A 20986-nucleotide genomic window follows, 5' to 3' on the forward strand; every position below is an offset into this window, starting at 1 on the left:
CCCATGTATGTATTTTTTGTGTCACCTTTGGGAAAATGGTCTTTTGATGTACTTTATTTGCTTAGCCACAGAATGAGCAGATTGGACTCTGAGAATACTCTAAATTCTCTTGCTATTCTCAAGTGTTGACAGTCTATGGTTCATGACTAGTATCCCTCCAGGATGAATGTTATAGTCCTCTAAGCTCAGGTTCGTCATCCCCCAGCAGGGAAGTAAAACAATTAACACTCCAAGAGCAAAGAAAAGTGCTTAGCCATCCGTAGCCTGTTGAGAGAACGGGTAACTGATTTTGGAGAAAAAGTTTACGGTTTATGCCATGCGCCCATTTTTCTGATCTTGTTGGACCACTAAACACAGCATACCTGGACTACATTAGCTTAGCTCAGTTATTATAAAATCATGCTTACTGACTTTCTCTTTTCTCTTTTAATTTTACTGAAAGTTATTATGAGAACTAACCATACAAAATGTGCGTCTGTGTTTGCTGCAAGACCATTGTCAAGTACACTGTTCATTACAACACTTAATGTTATCTGTAGACATTCCTACGTGAAATAGTTCTGTTAGAATTTAGTGCCAGAAACAATTGCCTCAGCTTAGGAATTTCTGAGCTTCCTTCTTTTTGATAAGGAGAGCCCTGTAACATACCACATTTCCTTTTTGCCTTGGATGCCAAGAAGGTTGAAGCCAAATTTGAAGCTTAATCACAACTGTCTTAACCTCATGACTGACGGATATATTTCATCTTTATTCCTTTGGTCCTGATGTTTTATTTCTGTGTTAATTAGCCTCATTGTATAAATGCTGTTCATGGAAACCCATCTCAAATCCCTTTGCAGAGAAGTGGGCATGAATACTGAATTAATTTCCTCAGGCTATTGTAACAAAGTACCACAAACTGGGTGGCTTGTAAGAACAGAAATTGATGTCTCACAGTTCTGGAGGCTAGGAGTGCAAAATCAGGGTGTCAGTCATGTTGATTCCTTCTGAGAGCTCTGACGGAGAATCTGTTCCATGCCTTTCTCTTAGCTTCTGGTGATGGCCAGCAATCCTTGGTGTTCCTTGCCTTGTAGATGTATTACTCCATCTCTGCCTCCATCATCATCACATGGCCATCTTCCCTCTATGTCTCTTCTCCTTTATAAAGACACTACTCATATTGGATTACGACCCACCCTACTCCAGACTGACCTCATAGTAACATAACTAATAACATCTTCAAAGACCCTATTTCCAAACAAGGTCGCAATTACATATCTTTTGGGAGGATGCAATCAATAACAAATACTTACTTTTAGAGGGGCAGGGAATATGCGGTCTCCAGCCCTTGCTGCAGTGTGTCCTTGATCTTCCCCAGGACTACACCGACACCGAGATGCTGCTGTGCGCAGAAAACGTGAACCAGGACAACCTGCTCTCCTATGCCCGAGAAGCTGCAGACTTTGCCACCAATTACCAACTGCCATCTTTAGATTTTGCCATGAACCATTACGGGCAGCCTGATGTGGCCATGTTTGACTTCACTTGCATGTACGCCTCAGAGAATGCGGCCCTAGTGCGTGAGCGGCAGGCACACCAGCTGCTCGTGGCTCTTGTGGGCGACAGCTTGCTCGAGGTACCGCTTGCTTTTGGAGCCCCCACGTTCCTGCTACAAGGCAGATCCTTGCATTTATGTCCTAGCTGGCAGCATCTGATGTCACACAGTGTGGGAAGAGCAGGCTTAGAGGCCAGCTGGCAGGATTCTGCCATGCCCATCCTGGCCCTGGAGCCTGATCTTTCGCTAAATTCAGAGGAGCCGATTCTGTCTGTTCGTAGGCAGGAGAGCCTTCTCTTCCACCACTGGGTTCTTCTGGGCAGACCTCTTTGTTGAAGTACAAAATTGAGGTGGCCTTTGTCTGGACCACAAGGGCCATCCTTCTCAGAGTGTGTAAAACCTCAGCTGGACCAAGACTCCCTTATGTGGGTGGCCTTTCAATGTGGATGTCATAAGGGATACGAGAAAGGTGTGTGGACACCCAAGTCTAGTTCCATCCATGGCATCCTTGTTCAAAAGTATTCCTAGAAAATCTGCATGTGCAAGACCCTTAAAGTGAGTGTCTTTAGAAGGGTTACATTTTGATCTTTAGTGTAAGCTCTACCCAAAAGATGTGCCTGTATTTATCCCAAGTTAAGAGTCAGATTCCAAACTATCCTTTGGGCTCTCGTAGAACAGTTTAGAACTTAACTGGTCGAGTTGGTTCTGACTCATGGCGACCCCATGTGTGTCGAGTAGAACTATGCTCCATAGGGTTTTCAATGGCTGATTTTTTGGAAGTAGATCACCAGGCCTTTCTTCCAAGGCACCTCTGGGTGGACTCGAACCTCCAACCTTTCAGTTAACAGCCAAGTACATTAACTGCACCATCCAGAGATTTAGTTAGAATTTCGCTTAGTTGAATTAATCCTTCCTCACCACTGAGCAGGAACTCTAGTGCAAGCTCCCTAGCTAAACACCCAATATCCACCCTGCTTCTGCCTCAGTCTCCCTTCCCAGCTTTACCTCTTAGTACACCCCCTCCCGTGAGCTGTGCAACACCTAAACTAGACCAACTGTTCTTCCGTCAGGCTCCATAATTGTCCAGCTACCATGCCTTTGCCCTTGCTATTCCTGAATGGATTGAGATACCTGTCTGAATCCTGTCCATTCTTTAAAATCATCATAAATGCAAGTCTTTTGTGAAGAATTCCCTGATTTCCATCTGTCTCCTCCAAGGTGGGAATTTCTCTCCACCTTTTCTGAGCCCTAAAGCAGTTTTGCTGTACCTGTGTCATGGCACGCTTTACGTTTGACTTTGTGCTACAGCTGTTTGTGTTTGTGGTGGATCTTGTGAGCAACGGGGGCCTACCCTGTCACCTCTCTATCCCTCCAGTGCTTGGCACAGGGCTGCCAATCAGTAAGTGCTGGATAGAATGGGATAACAAGCTGGGAGTCATGATAATCAACTGAATTGTGCATGTTTCCTTTTGTAGCCTTTTTGGCCCATGGGCACAGGCTGTGCCCGTGGCTTCCTGGCAGCCTTTGACACAGCGTGGATGGTGAAGAGCTGGGACCAGGGAACTCCTCCCCTGGAGCTGCTGGCTGAAAGGTGAGTATTGGCATTAGGACTCCCAGCTGGGGCAGGGCCGGGTCAAAAGCTCAGGCAGGAGAGGGATCAAAACCAGCTGTAGGTGACTCCCTAGATCTAACTGGAGCCTTTATCCTTCTCTAGTCTGCCTTCCCACACATGCCTGATGTATTATTCAGAGTCCCAAAGAAAACTGTCTTCATCATGATCTACCTCCTTCAGTAACTTTATTTGGTGAACATGACCTTAAAAAATTTTTTAAAAACCAGTTGCCATTGAGTTGATTCTGACTCATGGTGACTCCATGTGTGACCATAGAACTGTGCTTCGTAGGGTTTTCAATGGCTGATTTTTCATAAGTAGATCGCCAGACCTTTTTTTCTGAACCACCTCTGGGTGGACCCAAACCTTCAACCTTTTGGTTAGTAGCCAAGCATATTAACCATTTGCACCACCCAGGGATGAACATGACCTTATACCCTGGATTTCAGAGAGAAATTGTCCTCTGGGCACAGCCCCAAAGTTAGAGCTCCCCAGCATTGCTCAGTTGCCCAAAGGCCAGCAGAGGTTTATATGAGGGAGTCTTTCAGTGCAGTGCTGAATGTCCTGCCCTGGTTGAGGTTGGGTTCTGTGATTTCCCAGGCCTCTTCCAGTGCTGAGATCCTGGACTTGCTCCCACACCCCTGCTGCTGGCCACATGGCTGTGGCAGCTGGTGGACATGGGAGAAGACAGGCTAGAGGGTGGAACCAGGCCTCTAACGGTCTTGGGTGTGGAGGCCTGTGGTCTTGGGCGCAGGCCAAAGGAGGCAGCATGGCTGAGTGGTGGTTACAGCACAACCCCAGGTCACCATGCTGCTGGGTCTGTGTCCCTGCCCTCTGCTCAGGGGAGGAAGCCAGCATAACTGCCACCGGACACCCACTTCCTTTTGGCCCCTTTGACCCTCACCCACCTTTGCAGATCTCAAGAACCACGATTGCCAGGTACTACAGGGGCAGGGTTTATACAAACACATGCAAGAAGCCCTTGAACACAGAAAAAGAGGGGAGGAGGGAGGAGACAAAGGCCTGAGGTGGCAAGAGCAATCTCTGACCTTTCAGCTCTGCCTCCCACCAGAGAAAGTCTTTACCGGCTGTTGCCTCAAACAACCCCAGAGAACATCAACAAGAACTTTGAACAGTACACATTGGACCCAGGGACACGGTACCCAAACCTCAACTCACACTATGTCAGGCCACATCAGGTGAGTCCCTCCCTGGAGCCCTGTCTGGTTCATCTTCAACGGAGCGGTGGGAAGGGAGGGTCATATATAATCTTAGCACATGCCTGGAACTGATGCCACCATTGCCTCTTGGCCCAAATGTGGGACCAATTCCTCTCTCCAGGAGAGTCACAGGAGTACAATAGAGTCAGCATTCTTTCTAGAGACATATGGGTATATATACACATATGTGCGTGTATTTACATATGTTTATTCATCACTACATGTACGCGTTGCTCAACAGACCTATCTCAAAAAATCTACCTGACCAAGAATCTTCCCTGCTTACTACCTACATTTCCAGAGTTCATCGCTTCCTCCCTTTGTCTCGTAGCCACCCAACACCTAACCTCTTCAGTCAATAAACAGGGAATGGTGTGAATGTTTAAAATTATGTCTTTTCACACCTCAGTTTCCCTGCATTTGGATGGATAATTGAGATCCACTGCTCTGTGTCTCAGATTGCCTGGGTTGCCTTATGAAGGCCACTGCATCCAGTGATAGAAAGGGTGGCAGGCATGGAATAGGGAGTGGGCAGAATTTAGAGACCCCGAGCTATGCTTCGAGGAGACACTGGTGGGCAGCTGTGTGAGGTCTCTCTTGTTTGCAGGTGAAGCACTTGTACATCACTGAGGAGCTGCACTGCTACCCTCTTGAGAGGGTGGGCTCAGTGAGAAGATCTGTCAGACTTTCCAGGCGGGGTAAGCAGTCCTCCTGGGACCCTGCTCCAGGGAGGGGCCCTCCAACCTTGACCAGGTCTCTGGGAGGGGCTGTGTGGGGAGGAGGCCTGCCCTGTGGCAGTGGTGGCAGAGGCTCTGAATCCAGCCTGGCTCTGCCTTATCACAACTAGGAGAGGGGTCAGCCCTTCTCCTCTTTGTACTTCAGTTTCCTCCTCTGTAAAGTGAGATAAGGACAACATGACCCCGTAGAGTGGTTGTAAAGATTAAAGGAGTTATTATGTGTCAAGCACTTAGCATAGTAGATGTGAACTGTGGAATTACAGTGGATTTCATTATTTGTGGTAGTTACATTTTATAAAGTCACCACAAACACTGAATTAGCGGATACTGAGCCATTGCTCCCAGGGGAAGTCCAGGGGTAGGTTCCTGCAAACCTCTGGTCAACATTTTCTTCAACTGATCAGCACATAACCTTGTTTTATGTGTCTCTCTGTTTAAAGACACATTCTTTAATATATATTGTCGATTCATTAATATTGAACTTACGGCCACCAGCACTACAACCCATGCCTGAACGAAGGGTATCTAACACATGTATTTTCTCCATAAGGCACATCTCAGCCTTCTTGCATTTAACAACACTTGACAACACTTCAGCACTATGTTTGGGGGCCATTTTAAACAGCGAAATCACCAACAAAAAGCAAAAAATGGCAAAAAAAATGAGGCACAAAATAGACTATGAAAAGGACTCTTGTTTACAGGATGAGATAAGAAGGCAGAGCATCATCACCTTGTTCATCCTCAGCTGGGCACGTACATGTAGCACAACTTAAATTTTTCACTGCTTTGCACATGTCTGCAAAAGCACCCCAAGTCTTGATTTGGGGATACAAGTGGTTAAGAGCTCAGCTGCTAACCAAAAAGGTTATCAGTTTGAATCTACCAGCCACTCCTTGGAAATCCTGTGGGGCAGTTCTTCTCTGTTCTGTAGGGTCTCTGTGAGTTGGAATCCACTCGACGGCAGTGGTTTTTTTGGGTTTTTGGTTTAGGTGAATTCACGAATACAAAGTCCACAAATAATAAGGATCAACTATCTCACTGTGACTTTTTTTTTTTCCTAGTTGTTTTTTCTATGGGGGTCTTGTCTCCCCAGCTAGGTAATCAGCTGCATGCATTTCACTCTTTTCCCCATTTTCCTGGGCCTAGCACAGGGCTGGAGACAAGGCCGGGGCTCAATGGAGAAATGAAGGAATGATTAAATAAGTAACTCCCTGACATCCAACTTTGGTCAGGTCACTCTTCTCCTTAAAGATCTCTCTGGCTTCCTGTTGCCTGCCCAGACCTCCCCTCTTCTCCTTCATCAGGCACCCTCAGCTTTCCCATCCACTCCTCCTTTGCCTCCACACGCCAAATGCCTCACTGTGATTATTAACTATTTTACTGCTACACAAACACGGCAGGCTAGATTCTTTGCCACTCACAGTTCTTTCTGTTTTCCTGGATGCTTTCTTCTGTCTAATGAATTCCTAGATATACTGCAAGAGCCAGATCCAGTGCACCGCCTCTGTGATGCTTTCTTTGGCTAGTTCTCCTCCCCGGTCCTGTTCAGTGCAAACCTGCCCATGGGCTCCCAGAGCGCCTGCTTCCTCCTCTGTTGCAGCACATATTGTGCTGTGTCATGGTCACCTGCTTCCATGTCTGCCATTCCCACTAGATGAGTGTAATGTTGGTAGAGTCCACATTGTCTGGCCACAGTGAGTCTTATGGACTCTTTGCTGGAGCAGAGCGTGCTTCCTGACTCAGCATCCTGCTGTCCTGCCACATTCATGACAGGGCACCCAGGGAGCAGTTCTCAGGGGGTGTACCCATGCTGGATGGCCCCTACCACTAACCCCCTTGCCTGGGTGCCATTTCTCCTGGTCCCCAGCCATGGTAGCCATCGGAGGGGATCCCCAGGGTGAGCTGCTTGAGATCCCCCAAGAGCGCTTCACCACTGTCTGTACAACCCTTGCTGCAGAGTCAGACATCCGGCCCAGCAAGCTGTTAACCTGGTGTCAGCAGCAGACCGAGGGCTACCAGCACGTCAACGTCACTGACCTGACCACATCCTGGCGCAGTGGCCTGGCTCTGTGTGCCATCATCCACCGCTTCCGGCCCGAGCTTATGTGAGTCTGGGGCCCCAGCTGGACCTACCACACCCTTCACAGCCCCAGGAGACCCTGAAGACAAGGGTACCAGGGCTCTTTTGCTAGATTCAGAATCTTCAGGACTTGATTCAGTACTTCTCTTTGCATATTTTTGATTTGAGTTTTTTTCTTAAATTTATGCTTTTTGCATTGCACTGATTGCTTTATCAGTAAGATGTGTGATCTGTGTGCCTAATTTTTGAGGAGCGGAAGTGGCTTAGGTTCAGTGATTGCCCCACCCCCCACCCCCAACCTCACTAACACACTTTGGAAATTTGAGCATTCACCCCTTGAGAGAGGAATTATGGGCAAGACTTACTTCTTGAAACTGGTGTGAGGGTTTTATGGTCAGAAGAGTTAGATTTGAGACCCAGATCCATTAGCTATGTGCCATTGGGGAAGCCATTTATCTTCTGTGAGTTTTATTTTCTTCATCTATAAATTGGATCATTAGGAAGGTTGGATTATATTTGTGGAAATACTTTATGATGCCCAAAGCACAATACATCATTCAATGTTATACTTAAATCAGCAGCAGTATGACATCATGTTCATGTGTAAATTCATCAAAAAAGGCTGGAAGAAAATGTACCAAGGGGTTATCAGTCAGTACTGCTGTGAACTGAGCTTGCCTCCAGAAGGGAATGGAACTCTCACTTTTTAATTTCTATGCTATGTATAGTTTGATTTTTTTTTTTTTTACGAGAAGCCCATATTACTTTTGCAATTGAGAAAAAGGGGAAATATTTCAAAATAAAGTAGCTTATAGATTTTCCAAAGAAGATTCAATCACTTTCTGATTGTTTCAGCTTAGGCAACAATGGCATCACCATGGTCCAAGCCTAATTCGGCACTGCTCTGAATGAGAAGGACAGGGTTAGTGTCTTCTGCTAAGCTGCCTCTAGGGGGCTGTCCTGGGGACAGGGGCAGGGGTCACTGCTCCTTTGCCCTGCCCCTACCCCTGCCAATACCTGGTACAATGCCCCCCAGCAGTACTCCTCAGCTAAATTTGCTCCGCCCTCCACACCTCTGCCTCCTTTCTCTGAATTTCTCCACCTTGTTTTGATTCTCTAGCAACTTTGACTCTTTGAATGAAGATGATGCTGTGAAGAACAACCAGCTGGCATTTGACGTGGCCGAGCGTGAGTTTGGGATCCCCCCAGTGACCACTAGCAAAGAGATGGCGTCAGCTCAGGAGCCTGACAAGCTCAGCATAGTCATGTACCTCTCCAAGTTCTACGAGCTCTTCCGGAACACCCCGCTGAAGACTGTGGGTAAGGACCTTTGCAGAGGCTCTGCTCAGCCCCTTGAGCCATTTCTGCCCTTGTGCCAGACTCTGGTTACTCTTAACACTGGTGTCGTGTGTTGTGGGATGACTGATGCCTTTCCTCAGTCTTTAAGGCCAAACCAGGTAGATCCTACCCACCCAGACCCTATGAGTGTAAGTAGGTCTGTATGGTAGATGCCACGTGGGACCAACTGTCTGCCCCATCACTGGGAGGTCACCAGTGGGGCCGCATTTACCCCCTACCTGGGCCATTTGCATCTTTAGTTTGAGATGAGAAAATTACTCTGAAAGAACCTTGTCTTGTCACAGTGACACCCCTTGGGCACTGGGGTAGCAGTGTCAGGACACCAAATCTCAATTGTGCTTTTATTTCTTCACAGATTCCTGGGGCAAATACTATGGAGAAAACGCTGACCTCAGCTTGGCCAAATCATCCATTTCTAATAATTATCTCAACCTCACGTTGCCGAGGAAGAGGACTCCACGAGTAAGATGCAGCCTGGTTTTATTTTATTTCTCATTGCACGTGGATGGGAAAAAGGGGAAGGGAGAATTTCACGTTCTCAGTCTGTTTATGCTAATAAATTACATAGACTGGGCACTTATGGAAGATGTGAGTAAAATTCGAGTTAGTAACAGCACTTTTGGAAGTTCTCCTTGGCACTGTGTAGGAAGTTTCAACCACTTAAAAGTGATTGTAGAAAGGGCATGATAGAGGGCTGAAAGGATATGCTGGTGAGTATTTTAAAAAGTAAATCAACCTGTATCAGGTGAAAAGATTAAATCACTAATCACAAACCTCCCAACAAAGAAAGTCCAGGACTAGATGGCTTCACTGGCGAACTCTACAAAACGTTTAAAAGAGTCAGCACCAATCCTTCTGAAACTCTTCCCAATAATAAAAGAGGAAGGAATATTTCCTAACTCATTCTTTGATGCTAGCATTACCCTGATGCCAAAGTCAGATAAAGACATCACAAGAAAAGAAAATTACAGACCAATATCCCTTATGAACATAGATGCAAAAATCCTGACAAAATACTAGAGACAGAATTCAACAGCATATTAGAAAGATTATACACCATGAGCAAATGAGATTTATCCCAGGGATGCAAGGGTGGTTCAGCATAAAGAGATCCATAATACAACACTTTAACAGAATGAAGGGAAAAAAACCCACAAGATCCACTTATGGCTGTATTTTTTTGTTTTTGATGAGGAAAACAGATACAGAGAGATAAATAATACATGGTCCTTGTCTTTGAGGAGCTCAGAACCTAATAAAGTGATTCCCAAACTTTCTCAGTTTATAGTACCCTTAGTGTCTCAGTAACGTCTTCATGGTGCCTGTAGATCAAAAGAAATACCTAACAGCTCTGTTTATTAAGTAGTTGAGACCACGTAACTTAGTTGAAGTAGTTTACAATGCATCTAACAGATGTCACTGTGTTTCCCCTCAAAAATTTAAAATATTCTGTGGTGACTTTGTGAGTTCACTAGGGTGCCATAGGGTGTCTTGGTGCAAAGTTTGGGAACCATAGGCCAAACAGGAAATTATAACTTTATTTGAATGATAACATCTCAGTGGAAGGTATAATAGAAGTTATCTACTTAATGTGCTCATTTTACAAATAAAAAACAGAGGCCTGGAGAGGTTGGCTGCCTTGCCCAAGGTCATCTCCTACTTAGCAAAAAACCAAACCTGTTGCCATTGCCTCGATTCTGACTCCTAGTGACCCTATAGGACAGAGTAGAACTCTTCCAAGGAGTGGCTTGTGAATTCAAACTCTGACCTTTTGGTTAGCAGCTGAGCTCTTAACCACTGTGCCACCAGGGCTCCATCTACTACTTAGTGGTAGTTTATTACTTTGCCCTCTATACCAAGTTTCCTTTACCACTAATTAATTAATTTTTTAAAAGGTATTTATCAAGTATCTGGTGATAAGACATGCAGAAGTGATGTGCAACTTGACCTTAGAGTCTAGCCGGGAAGATACGATGCCAGGAAGATAGTGAGACGACTGCAGAACAAGGGTCAAACCTTGGGGAACAACAGAACTTAAGGGGCTGGCAGAGGCAGAGCCACCAGGAAAGAAGATGAAGAAGGAACTATTAGAAAGGAAGGAAGTCAGAAAGGCCAGCGGGGAGAGAGTTCCAGAGGATGGGTTCAAGAGACTGTGTTAGGCAACAGAGAAGCCAAGGACTGAGGAAAGGCTGTGAGATTTGAAGGTATTGGGGGCAAAAGGCAAATTTCAGAGGAGTAGGACTGAATGGGGAGCCTCTGGGTAGTACAAACCGTTAATGCACTTTGGCTCCGAACCAAAAGGTTAGCAGTTCGAGCCCACTCAGAGGCATCTTGGAAGAAAGGCCTAGCGATCTACTTCCAAAAAATCAGCCATTGAAAACCCTATGGAACACAGTTCTATTCTAACACACACACAGTGTTGCCATGAGTCAGAATCAACTTGACGGCAACTGATAATTGGTAAGGACCAAATGGATAGTCCTCTAGAGGCTTGGGCAGGGGGCACCCGAATCTGAGTCAGAGGGATGAGCAGGAACTAGGAAGACTTCAACGATGAATGACAAGGCAGAAGAACCTCAAACTTACCACTTAAAGAAGCCAAAGGAGTGGAAATTTCCAAGGCGGTGATCAGTAGGAGCAGAGGAGGGAGGGACCAGGATAAGGTCAGAGGCAGGACCACTGGCTAAAGCAGAGGAGGCTCAGGAGGGCAGTGTTAATTACCCGCACAGAGCATGCCTTCCCTCTCCAGAACTTCAGACAAGTCTTCCCCTAACATCGCAGAGGGGCTGCAGATCTCTGTGTGTCTTTGAGTCTCTTTAAATTGAGAACAATCTCCTTAACCCCTGGCCAGTCTCACCTTGTCCTGTCAGCCCCTCCGCCCAGGGTGGGGCTTGTGCCTCCTAGTGGCCTCCTTTCTTCCCCTCAGCTGGGGAGCAATGGTCACTTTTTCCACTGAGGTCTGGAATGTTGCAGCAGTTGTTTTGCTAACTCCAGGGGCAGGATACTTAAAGTTTCTGCCACACCCTGTCTGTAGGAAGGAATGGGCTAGCGAGGCTGGGGTGGGAAGGAAGGTGTGCTGGTTTGTTAGTGTTCTCAGCAGAGCAGTAAAACAATGAGCTACACCTAGCTTCTTTTGCCCCCTCTGCTGCCTGAACTGCCCCAGTTTAGAGGCTCTGGGAGAGGGCCGCGTTCTCCACCGCGTGTCCCGTTGTGGGAACACTGTATCCTGCAGACCAGTCTCCGGCTGGTGCCACTGCAGCCCAGCTGTTCTTGCTCTGAAGTCCAACGACCTCTGCTTTGGGCTCCTCTGACCCAAGTAAGCCAGCACAGTCTTTCTGGAAGCCCTCTGAGCCAAACGTATACCACCTTTCTCCAATCACCTCTGTTTCTCCCACCACTTAGCCTACAACTGGAAGGCAGAGATAACTGGAGAGGAATGTTTAAACCTTTTGCTCACCACTCCTCTGTTTACAGAATGACCGAATTGGAGCCATGTGACCAGCTCTGGCTCAGAAGGTGGATTGGTCAAAAGTCAGTAGTCAGCAAGGCCAGCCAGGCTCTCCTTCCCAGAGCTGCTTCATCCTCCTCCACTCCCCACAGTTCTGCTTAGAAATGCAGTGGGAGCTTATGGGCTCTGCCCATTCTGAACCCTGTTCAGTCTTCCCCAGGGTGTGCATCTTGGCTGCCCATCTTATGAGAGGTTCAAGACCCACAGATCTGATCCCTTGCTTGGCCTCATTTTATGTTTGTAATTTGCCTTGGTCTTGAGATAGGTAGAGAGATTTGGTCATTGAAGTAAGTGCCTGGCCTGGGCAATATTTGTCCTTCTGTTTCTGCTCAAATGGATTGAGCACTTTCTCTGGGTGAGTAGGTGAGTCAGTAAGGCCATTGTAGGTCACAGTATGCTTTGGCCATTACTGACATACCTCCTACTTATCCACCATACTATCCCAGCAATCCAGTGATCGGAACCACACACAGAGTACCTTCTTCCCACCCTACTGTGGGTCTGCATGTTGTATCTAAATACTCTTTTGGCTTGAGGAACCTATTTGCAGTGCCTTTTGGCCTTAATACTTCCCACAGGCAAAGAGTACCGAGTCCACTCTCATCTCCTCCTGCACAGAGGCACCATGGCTGTCTGCACACACACAGGCTCCACCACAGTTGCAACACAGCAAATGTCAGTGCAATTAGACATGCAGCCCTCAATGTCCTAGCTCATGCACCCCTCTGGAATAGAGACAGAGGTTCGGCCATGCTTACACGATTCTACACCGTAGTGCACACACACAGTATCTGTTCACACAGATGCATCTGCATTTGACCTCGCTCCCTTTCTCCATCTCTCCCTAACCCTCCCTCCTCACCCCCAACTTCCAGAGGAACTTCTTGATATGGGAATTGATAACTACACATTTTCTTACAGAGTGGAATCTTCATCTGAAGAGGATTCATTGTTTTCTGCTGAGCCAGTCTTAAGAATCTCTCACCTTCCTGTTTTTCACTATTGGCCTTAAATTCTTCTCTCCTTCCTAATTTTGTCTTCCTGATAACATCGAAATTGCAGCAAGTGTATCAATTTCTGGAAAAATAGAAGACTCTTTCTCCACAAAGGACCTTGTTTCCTTTTAGAGAGAGTAACTTTCTCATCTCATGGCTAAGAGGTCTCTCTGGTGAGGGATAACCAATGAGTTGATTAGCTCTGAAGGCTGGATGGCCCATGCCTGGGAAAAGGAGAATTATCTGGGGTATTATGTTTTCCACTTAGAAAGGAGTCTGCCTTTGCAGAGCTACAGCTGATCCTGAACAGCATCAAAATTTCTTATGGCATGGGACCGTTCCTGGGGGTTCCAGGGCTCTTGTCACCGTGGCATGCAGGTGACACCTGAACATATACTTGGCCTCTGTTACTCCTGCACATACCTACACACACACACACACTCACACTCACACACACATACAGACACACACTCACACTACCTGTCTGTACTCTCCTAGACCTACCACACATGGGTAATACTTGTATCTATGGCCACTACAGTCATTACCTACATTGGGTACCTGATATTTGTCCCATTCTGAGCCCACTCCTTGCAGCCCAACACAGAGGCTGTCACAGTCCCTGGAAAAACCCATCCCAGAAGCCAGGTGCGTGGCCCAAGCATTTATCCTGCCCTCTGACTGATTCTGACCCAGGTCCTTCTCCTTCTTCCACACTGATCCTCTGGTAGAGTTCACAAAGCATGACTGGTGTCCATGTCTGGTCTGGGCAGTCCATCCCCCTTCTCTATCCTTCTTTCCCTGGCCCTCCTGCACAAACACTTTCCAAAGAGCCAGGAGGCATTCTTTAAGAAAGTGCTTCCTCCAACCATCCATTCATTCAGTAAATATTTACTGAGCACCTATTTGACGATGAGTTCTCTCCTAGGTGCTGGGAGTAGAGCAGGCAACTAGACAAGGACCCTGCCAAGGGAGCTTAGAGCCTAGTGGGAGTAAGTTCCTCTCACTCCCCTTCCCCAGCTCACAAAGCCACTTACTCAGCAGCCAAAGCTTCCACTAGGTTTCTAGTACTTTTTAATTCAGAGATTTGAAGATGACTTAGGATCAAGAGCACTGGTCTGTGATGCTGTTGGCTTTCGAAGCTCAGCAAGCACAGGGCCCAGATCAGCACCCTTGCTTCCCACACTGCCGGTTTGCAGGTATCTACCGAGGCTGCTGTCTCTCCTTTCCTCTGTGTGAACGCAGCCTAGGATCCTGAGTTGGTTTATAGATTGTGAATGAAATTTGAAGCCAAGCAGCCAAACATGTATTTGGCTTTGCTGGGGATCCAGCAAATGTTTGAAACGAGGGCAATAACATATCTCATAGCATTGTCGGGACGATGGCATGAACAATGCATGTTGCAGGTCTGAGCACTCTGCCTGGCTCATAGGAGGGGCTCGGGCTTAGGAAACGATAGAGCCCTTCCTTTAGGAATACTGATAAAGTGAGCATGCTAGATTTCTGAGAAGATGCGTAAAAACTATTTGAATTGAACACCATGAGCATGCAAAGCACTTCAATATTTATCTCATTTGTTCCTAATGTAACCTTTTAAGGAAGGCAAGGAAGCTATTTTCACCCTGGTTTTATAGATGGGAAAACTCGGACTTACGGAAATTAAGTTGCCATAAGTCACATAGGTGTTAAATGTCAAAACCAGAACTACTATTCACATTTTCTAATTCTGTTACAAATACTAACTTTACTACTAGTGTCTAACAATTGTATAGCACTTTAAGAAGTGTTTTACATACATGATTTCATTTACCCTCACAACAATTGACACCTTTGAATTGTGGTAACGGTGAAGAATATTGAATATATCATGGACTGCCAAAAGAACAAATAAATCTGTCTTGGAAGAAGTACAACCAGAATGCTCCTTAGAAGCAAGGATGTTGAAACTACATCTCACATACTCTGGACATGTTATCAGGAGGGATCAGTCCCTAGAGAAGAACATCATTCTTGGTAAAGTAGAGGATCAGTTAAAAAGAGGAAGACCCTCAATGAGATAGATTGACACAGTGGCTGCAACAAGGGGCTGAAGCATAGCAGCAGTTGTGAGGATGGCGCAGGACTGGGCAATGTTTCATTCTGTTGTACATGGGGTCACTATGTGTTGGAACTGACTCAATGGCACCTAACAACAACAACATGACAATTTAGGAGGTAGACATTATCCCTTCTTACAAGGGAGGAAACTGAAGTCAGAGAAGTTAGATGATTTTCCGAAGGTTGCACAGCTAGCAGGTAATTAGTGTGAAAACTCAAACCCGTAACTCCTTGCTACTCTACCACTGAAAAAAAGAAGAGCTATCTTGCCAGTGTCACTGGCCCTCTTTCTTATAGCTGCCCCCTTGTCTTAGTCATCTAGTGCTGCTCCAACAGAAATACCACAAGTGGATGGTTTTAACAACGAGAAGTTTATTCTCTCACAGTCCAGTAGGCTACACGTCCAAATTCAGGGCGTCAGCTCCAGGAAAAAGCTTTCTTTCTCTGTCATCTCTGGAGGAAGGTCCTTGTGATGCATCAGTCTTCCTTTGGTCTGGGAGCATCTCAGTGCAGGAACTTCAGGTCCAAAGGACGTGCTCCGCTCCCAGCATTGCTTGCTTAGTGGTATGAGGTTCCTATGTGTCTCTGCTCACTTCTCCCTTTTATATCTCAAAAGAGATTGCATTAAGACACTATCTAATCTTGTAAACCTCATCGGTATAACCTCATCACAGTGATAGAATTTACAACACATGAGGAGATCGCATGTAATCTCATCATAGTGATAGAGTTTACAACACGTAAGGAAATCACATCAGCTTGTACAATCATACAACACTGGGAATCATGACCCAGCCAAGCTGACAGATATTTTTGGGGGACACAACTCAATCCATGACACCCCTACTCAACCAGGCTTTGGTTGAGAGATGGCCAATCTCTGTTCCTATGACCCAGATCTAAATTTCTTCAGGATTAGGATATACCAGCTAACTGTTTCTTTGCTTTGGACTAAAATCACATTAATTCAGGCAATATGGGAACACAGCTGTCTTGTGCTTATCAAATGATCAGATTGGCAGATATATGTCTTTGATTTTTTTTTAATGGGGAAAGCAATTGGTTTAATAAATGCCCTTTGGTAGAAATCATAGGGAAATCATGATAAAGTGACCTTAGGCTGGAGAACCCTGATAGGAAAAGAAATTGAGTTAGTTGTTTATTCTCATGCTGTCTCTAACTGGGACTATATGTATTTTCTTCCTCTTTGTGCCCCCATTCTTTGTAGAACAAACTAGAATCCAAGGAGATGGTGGTACTGAGGTGATTTTGGCTCCCAAATATAGATATACAGATAAAGAAATTAGATAAATCTATAGGTTTGAATTTCTCAACCTTTTTATTTTAACCTAGCCCTTAGTTGAGAATCAGTGTTTCAATGGTACATCCATATGGTAGTAACCATTTGGGGTATGTATGTTGCTAACCTTTCCATATAGAGTCCATCTTACCATGGGTCAAGGTGGATCAGAGGAGCTGAAGTTGCTCCCATACACTTTCTTTATTCTCCCTGAAGAATCTGGGGTCATTTTAGGAGCTGCTGGCTGGGCATTCTCTCCCAGGAATGCTTTTTGTGAGCCTGTGGCTGGCATGGCTAAGTTTGGATCTGTATTGCCTCTCATTTGAACAGTCAAACCCTCGGCTGTTGAGTACAAGAGAGAGAGTAAGATATGTTGCTCTTTGGGGGAAAAGCCAAGTCCTCACTTAGGGTAGAAACAGAGAAACAACAGAAAACCCTAAGATTATGCGTGAAAGTGTTCTTGTTGGGTGGGACACTCTGTACTTTCACCAGCTTCAGTCTCAGGGCCAATGTGCCATTCACAGGCTGTGGAGTGGGGCTTAGACAGCCTGTGCCTCTGAGACCCAACATTATTGCAAATAAGGTCATCTGTTTCTGTTGGTGTTTGCCCAAGCATTTGGGCTGAAATCATTTCCATTCACAGCATAATGATTTATTAGAAGCTGAGGAAAATGTTGAAGGGAAGGCAGGCCTCTTTGATCTGATGTTTTGTGCTGCCAGGGCGAGGGAAGGGTCAAATTTTTGAACAAGTATCAGTGATTAAACTATGGTTGGTTTCCTCTTGAAAAAGAAAAGATGATGGTAAACATGGGGAGGGGAGAGGGAGTAATGAGGATGTGAAAGCAGAATTGTTGTTGTTAGTTGCCATTGAGTCAGCGCCAACTCATGGTGACCTTCTGTACAATGGAACAAAATGTTGCCCGGTCCTACGCCATCTTCATGATTATTGACATGTTTGAGTCCATTGTTGTGTTCACTGTGTATTTTGAGTGCCTTCCAACCCAGGAGGCTCATCTTTTAGCGCTATATCTGATAATATTCTTTTTTTTTTTTTAATTGTGTTTTAGGTGAAAGTTGACAGTGCAAATTAGTTTCTCATTCAAAAATTTATACACAAGTTATTTGGAGACATTGGTTGCAGTCCTCTCAGTGTGTTAGCACTCTCCCCCTTTCCCTTTACACCTCAGGTTCCCCGTGACCATTTGTCCAGTTTTCCTGTCCCTTTCTGCCTTCTTGTCTTTGCTTTCGGTCAGGTGTTGCCCATTTGGTCTCCTATACTTGATTGAACTAAGAAGCACATTCCTCACATGTGTTATTGTTTGTTTTATAGGCCTGTCTATGGCTGAAAGGTGGACTTTGGGAGTAGCTTCAGTTATTAGTTAGCAGGGTGTCCAGGGCCATAGTTTTGGGGGTCCCTCCAGTCTCTGTCAGACCAGTAAGTTTGGTCTTTTTTTGTGAATTTGAATTTTGTTCTACATTCTTCTCCTACTCTGTCAGAGGGTCAGTGGTGGTAGCCAGGTACCATCTATTTCTTTTGGGATCAGGATGGTGGAGGCTGTGGTTCATGTGGTCCATTCATCCTTTGGACCAATGTTTTCCTTACGTCTTCGGTTTTCTTCATTCCCCTTTGCTCTGAACGTGATGGAACCATTTTGGATGGCTACTCACAAGCTTTTAAGAACTCAGATACTACTCACCAAAGTAAGATGTAGAACATTTTCTTTATGAACTATGTTATGCCAGTTGACCTAGATGTCCCCAGAGATATCTGATAATATTCTGTTGTGATCCATAAGGTTTTCGTTGGCTAATTTTCAGAAGTAGATCACCAGGCCTTTCTTCTTAGTCTGTCTTAGTCTGGAAGCTTTGCTGAAACCTGTCCTCAATAGGTGACCCTGCTGTTATTTGAAATACCAGTGACATAGCTTCCAGTATCACAGCAACACACAAGCCACCACAGTATGACAAACTGACAGATGGGTGGTGGAGAGCAGAGTAAGCAGGGCTTTTCATTGGAAGCAAGCAGGCCTATAGTAGACTGTGTGCCAAGGGGGTCCTGTAGTTACTGCTGTTTCAGAACCACCAGGAGAAAAATTAATCCTATTCTGATTAGATAGGATTAGTGTTTATGAGGCTGATTGGGCTGTATGCATAGGCTTGAGTTGAGAGGGTGGCCCACAGTCCTTCCTACTGTACCCAAAGTGGTATAACAGCTGGAATTTAATCTGGGCCTGCTATGGAGGGCCCCTCTGAGAGTGGAAGAGGCTCCCAGCAGAAGGGATGCGCAGTAGATGGGGCACAATACCATGGTCCTGAGGGAGCTAGCTATTTGGAGTAGTCCCCAGCTGGGAAGTGGTCATAGAGTTGTTCTGACTGCAGAAGGGGATAGGTAGGTCCTGGGTAGACCCTAGCCAGAGTCAAGGATAGGCTTACACAGCAGGGAACAGAAAAGGTACTAAATTCAGTCCACCACCCTCATCATTGCCCATAGTATCCACTTAACTTGTGCAGTCCTGCTCTTTCCCTGGGGGAGACAAGCCTGAAAATGGGTGTGCCCTTTGGTGACCCTTGCAGGGATGATGCGATGGCCTTGGGTAGAGCTGGGTTTAAATGTCCTGATTCAGACAGCAGACAGCAGGCTGTAAAAGGTTATCAGTAGGGCAACCATGCAATTTATTGCCTAACCAGGACACTTTTGAGACTGAAAGGGGGCACTAGTGATTATGCCAAGGACAAAAAAGCAGTAAATCAGAACTCTCCTGGGCAAACTGGGGTGTATGATCACCGTAGTTTTCAGGCTATATCTAATACTTACTTGAAGCTAATAAAATGTCATTTACTTGAAGCTGTGATGGTGACCAACTTGCAGGCTTAATTTGCTGTCAAATCCTTAGACAGCTCATTTGAGTTCTGAGAATTCCTTCTAGGTGAACCAGGGCCACCTCCTTGAAGGAGTGAGGCTACTGAGGGCATAGCAGTGTGGTGTTTTCAGAAGGCAGCGCACTGCCTGGCATCCTCAGGCCTGACTGTGACCTTGGCTGAGTGATTTAAATGCTGTGAGCCCAAGGTCATGCTGGCAATGGCCTACATCACAGGGGCTCTTTTTGTTGTTGTTTCTGCAGCATAGTCCAGCAAATACTGACTAACAATCATTTGATTATAATATAGAGAAACTCATTTGGGACATCTTTTTTTTTTTAATTGTACTTTAGGTGAAAGTTTACCGAACAGATAGCTTCTCATTAAACAGTACACATATTGTTTTATGACAATGGTTAACAAACCCACGACATGTCAACACTGTCCCTTCTCAGCCTTGGGTTCCCTATTACCGGCTTTCCTGTCCCCTCCTGCCTTCTAGTCCTTGTCCCTGACAGGGGCTGTTTTTGCTCTGGGATGTTTTATCGTAATCTTTTAGGATGTGATTCCCACCCATTCTTTCTGTCAGAACCCCTGGCTCCCAAGGTGGAGTAAGGCCCCCTCCACTGTGCCAGTTCATAACTCTCTGATAGCATTTGTCACTGTGCAGGGCAATTTATTTCTGTATCTGATTCCTAGGCTAGCAGCTGTTCGAGGACTAGGAGACACCCCCAGTGCTAACTGAGAGTGTTAGTGGAACCGCAGTGATTGACAACACCAAGTTCACCCTGCTTTCTTTGCCGCTACAGGTGGATGGCCAAACCGAAGAGAGTGACATGAACAAACGGAGGCGGAAAGGCTTCAACAACCTGGATGAGGTTAGTGTGCACGGTGTCAGTTTAAACAAAGACCCATTTCCTCACAGCCAGCAGCCACCAGCCTACCTGACCAAGGCAGCATCCCTGGTTCTTCTTTCTTTCCTCTCACTTGTACTGGGTACATGTGCACCCAGCACAGCTTGATGCAAAGACTGTCCTGGGTTCTGGTCCTCACCCCAGCACTTGCTAGCTCTGTCACCTTAAGAAATATAACTTGTCTGGGTGTTTCATGTCTGTGAAATGAGAATAATACTAACTTTGCAAGATTTTTAAAGATTAAATGAGACGATGTATACAGCATGTCAAGCATACTATCTATCACATATGTCAATCAATATATAATTACTATTAATAGAAGTAGTAAAGAGATACCAGCATCCCACTTTTCTCAGTCATTGTCTTTCTGTACCCTTTTGTGTTTTCTGTGCTTTTAGTCTTTAAAGTAAATGTCCCAGTGCCCACAAGTGCCACCTTCTGGTGAAAAAAGAAAATTACAGGCTACTTTGTCAAAACCGATTCCGACTCATAGCAACCCTATAGGACAGAGCAGAACTGCCCCCATAGGGTTTCCAGGGAGCGGCTGGTGGATTCAAACTGCTGACCTTTTGGTTAGCAGCCAAGCTCTTAACCACTGTGCCACTTTATCAAAGCAGAGCACTGATCACTCTCCTGCTTCTGAAAAATTTATCAGGAGAAAAAGAGAGTTCTTGCTTCCCCAGGGCTCTTTTAAAAGAGACCTGAGATATGCACTTTATTCAAAAAGGCCATTCTGATTCCACCAAGGCAAGCATAACTATTGCCAGT

General features: G+C 45.7%; 1 protein-coding gene across 7 annotated transcripts in view; it reads left to right on the forward strand.

Annotated features, from left to right (window-relative positions):
* The window catches only part of MICAL2 (microtubule associated monooxygenase, calponin and LIM domain containing 2), a 168838-nt gene that overhangs the window by 113328 nt on the left and 34524 nt on the right, over positions 1-20986 (forward strand). For 4 of the 7 annotated variants that reach the window (XM_023737310.1, XM_023737297.1, XM_023737302.1 and 1 more), the window contains 8 exons: positions 1358-1615; positions 3010-3125; positions 4219-4345; positions 4974-5064; positions 7064-7211; positions 8307-8506; positions 8901-9007; positions 20114-20182. In XM_023737310.1, the coding sequence (XP_023593078.1) occupies positions 1358-1615; positions 3010-3125; positions 4219-4345; positions 4974-5064; positions 7064-7211; positions 8307-8506; positions 8901-9007; positions 20114-20182 (1116 nt within the window). Of the gene's footprint in view, positions 1-1357; positions 1616-3009; positions 3126-4202; positions 4346-4973; positions 5065-7063; positions 7212-8306; positions 8507-8900; positions 9008-20113; positions 20183-20986 lie in introns of those variants that run through there. The other 3 variants (XR_002825069.1, XM_023737304.1, XM_023737307.1) reach the window with 3 other exon arrangements.

The sequence above is a fragment of the Trichechus manatus genome, unplaced genomic scaffold (genome assembly GCF_000243295.1).
Source record: "Trichechus manatus latirostris isolate Lorelei unplaced genomic scaffold, TriManLat1.0 scaffold00006, whole genome shotgun sequence".
Taxonomy (NCBI): domain Eukaryota; kingdom Metazoa; phylum Chordata; class Mammalia; order Sirenia; family Trichechidae; genus Trichechus; species Trichechus manatus.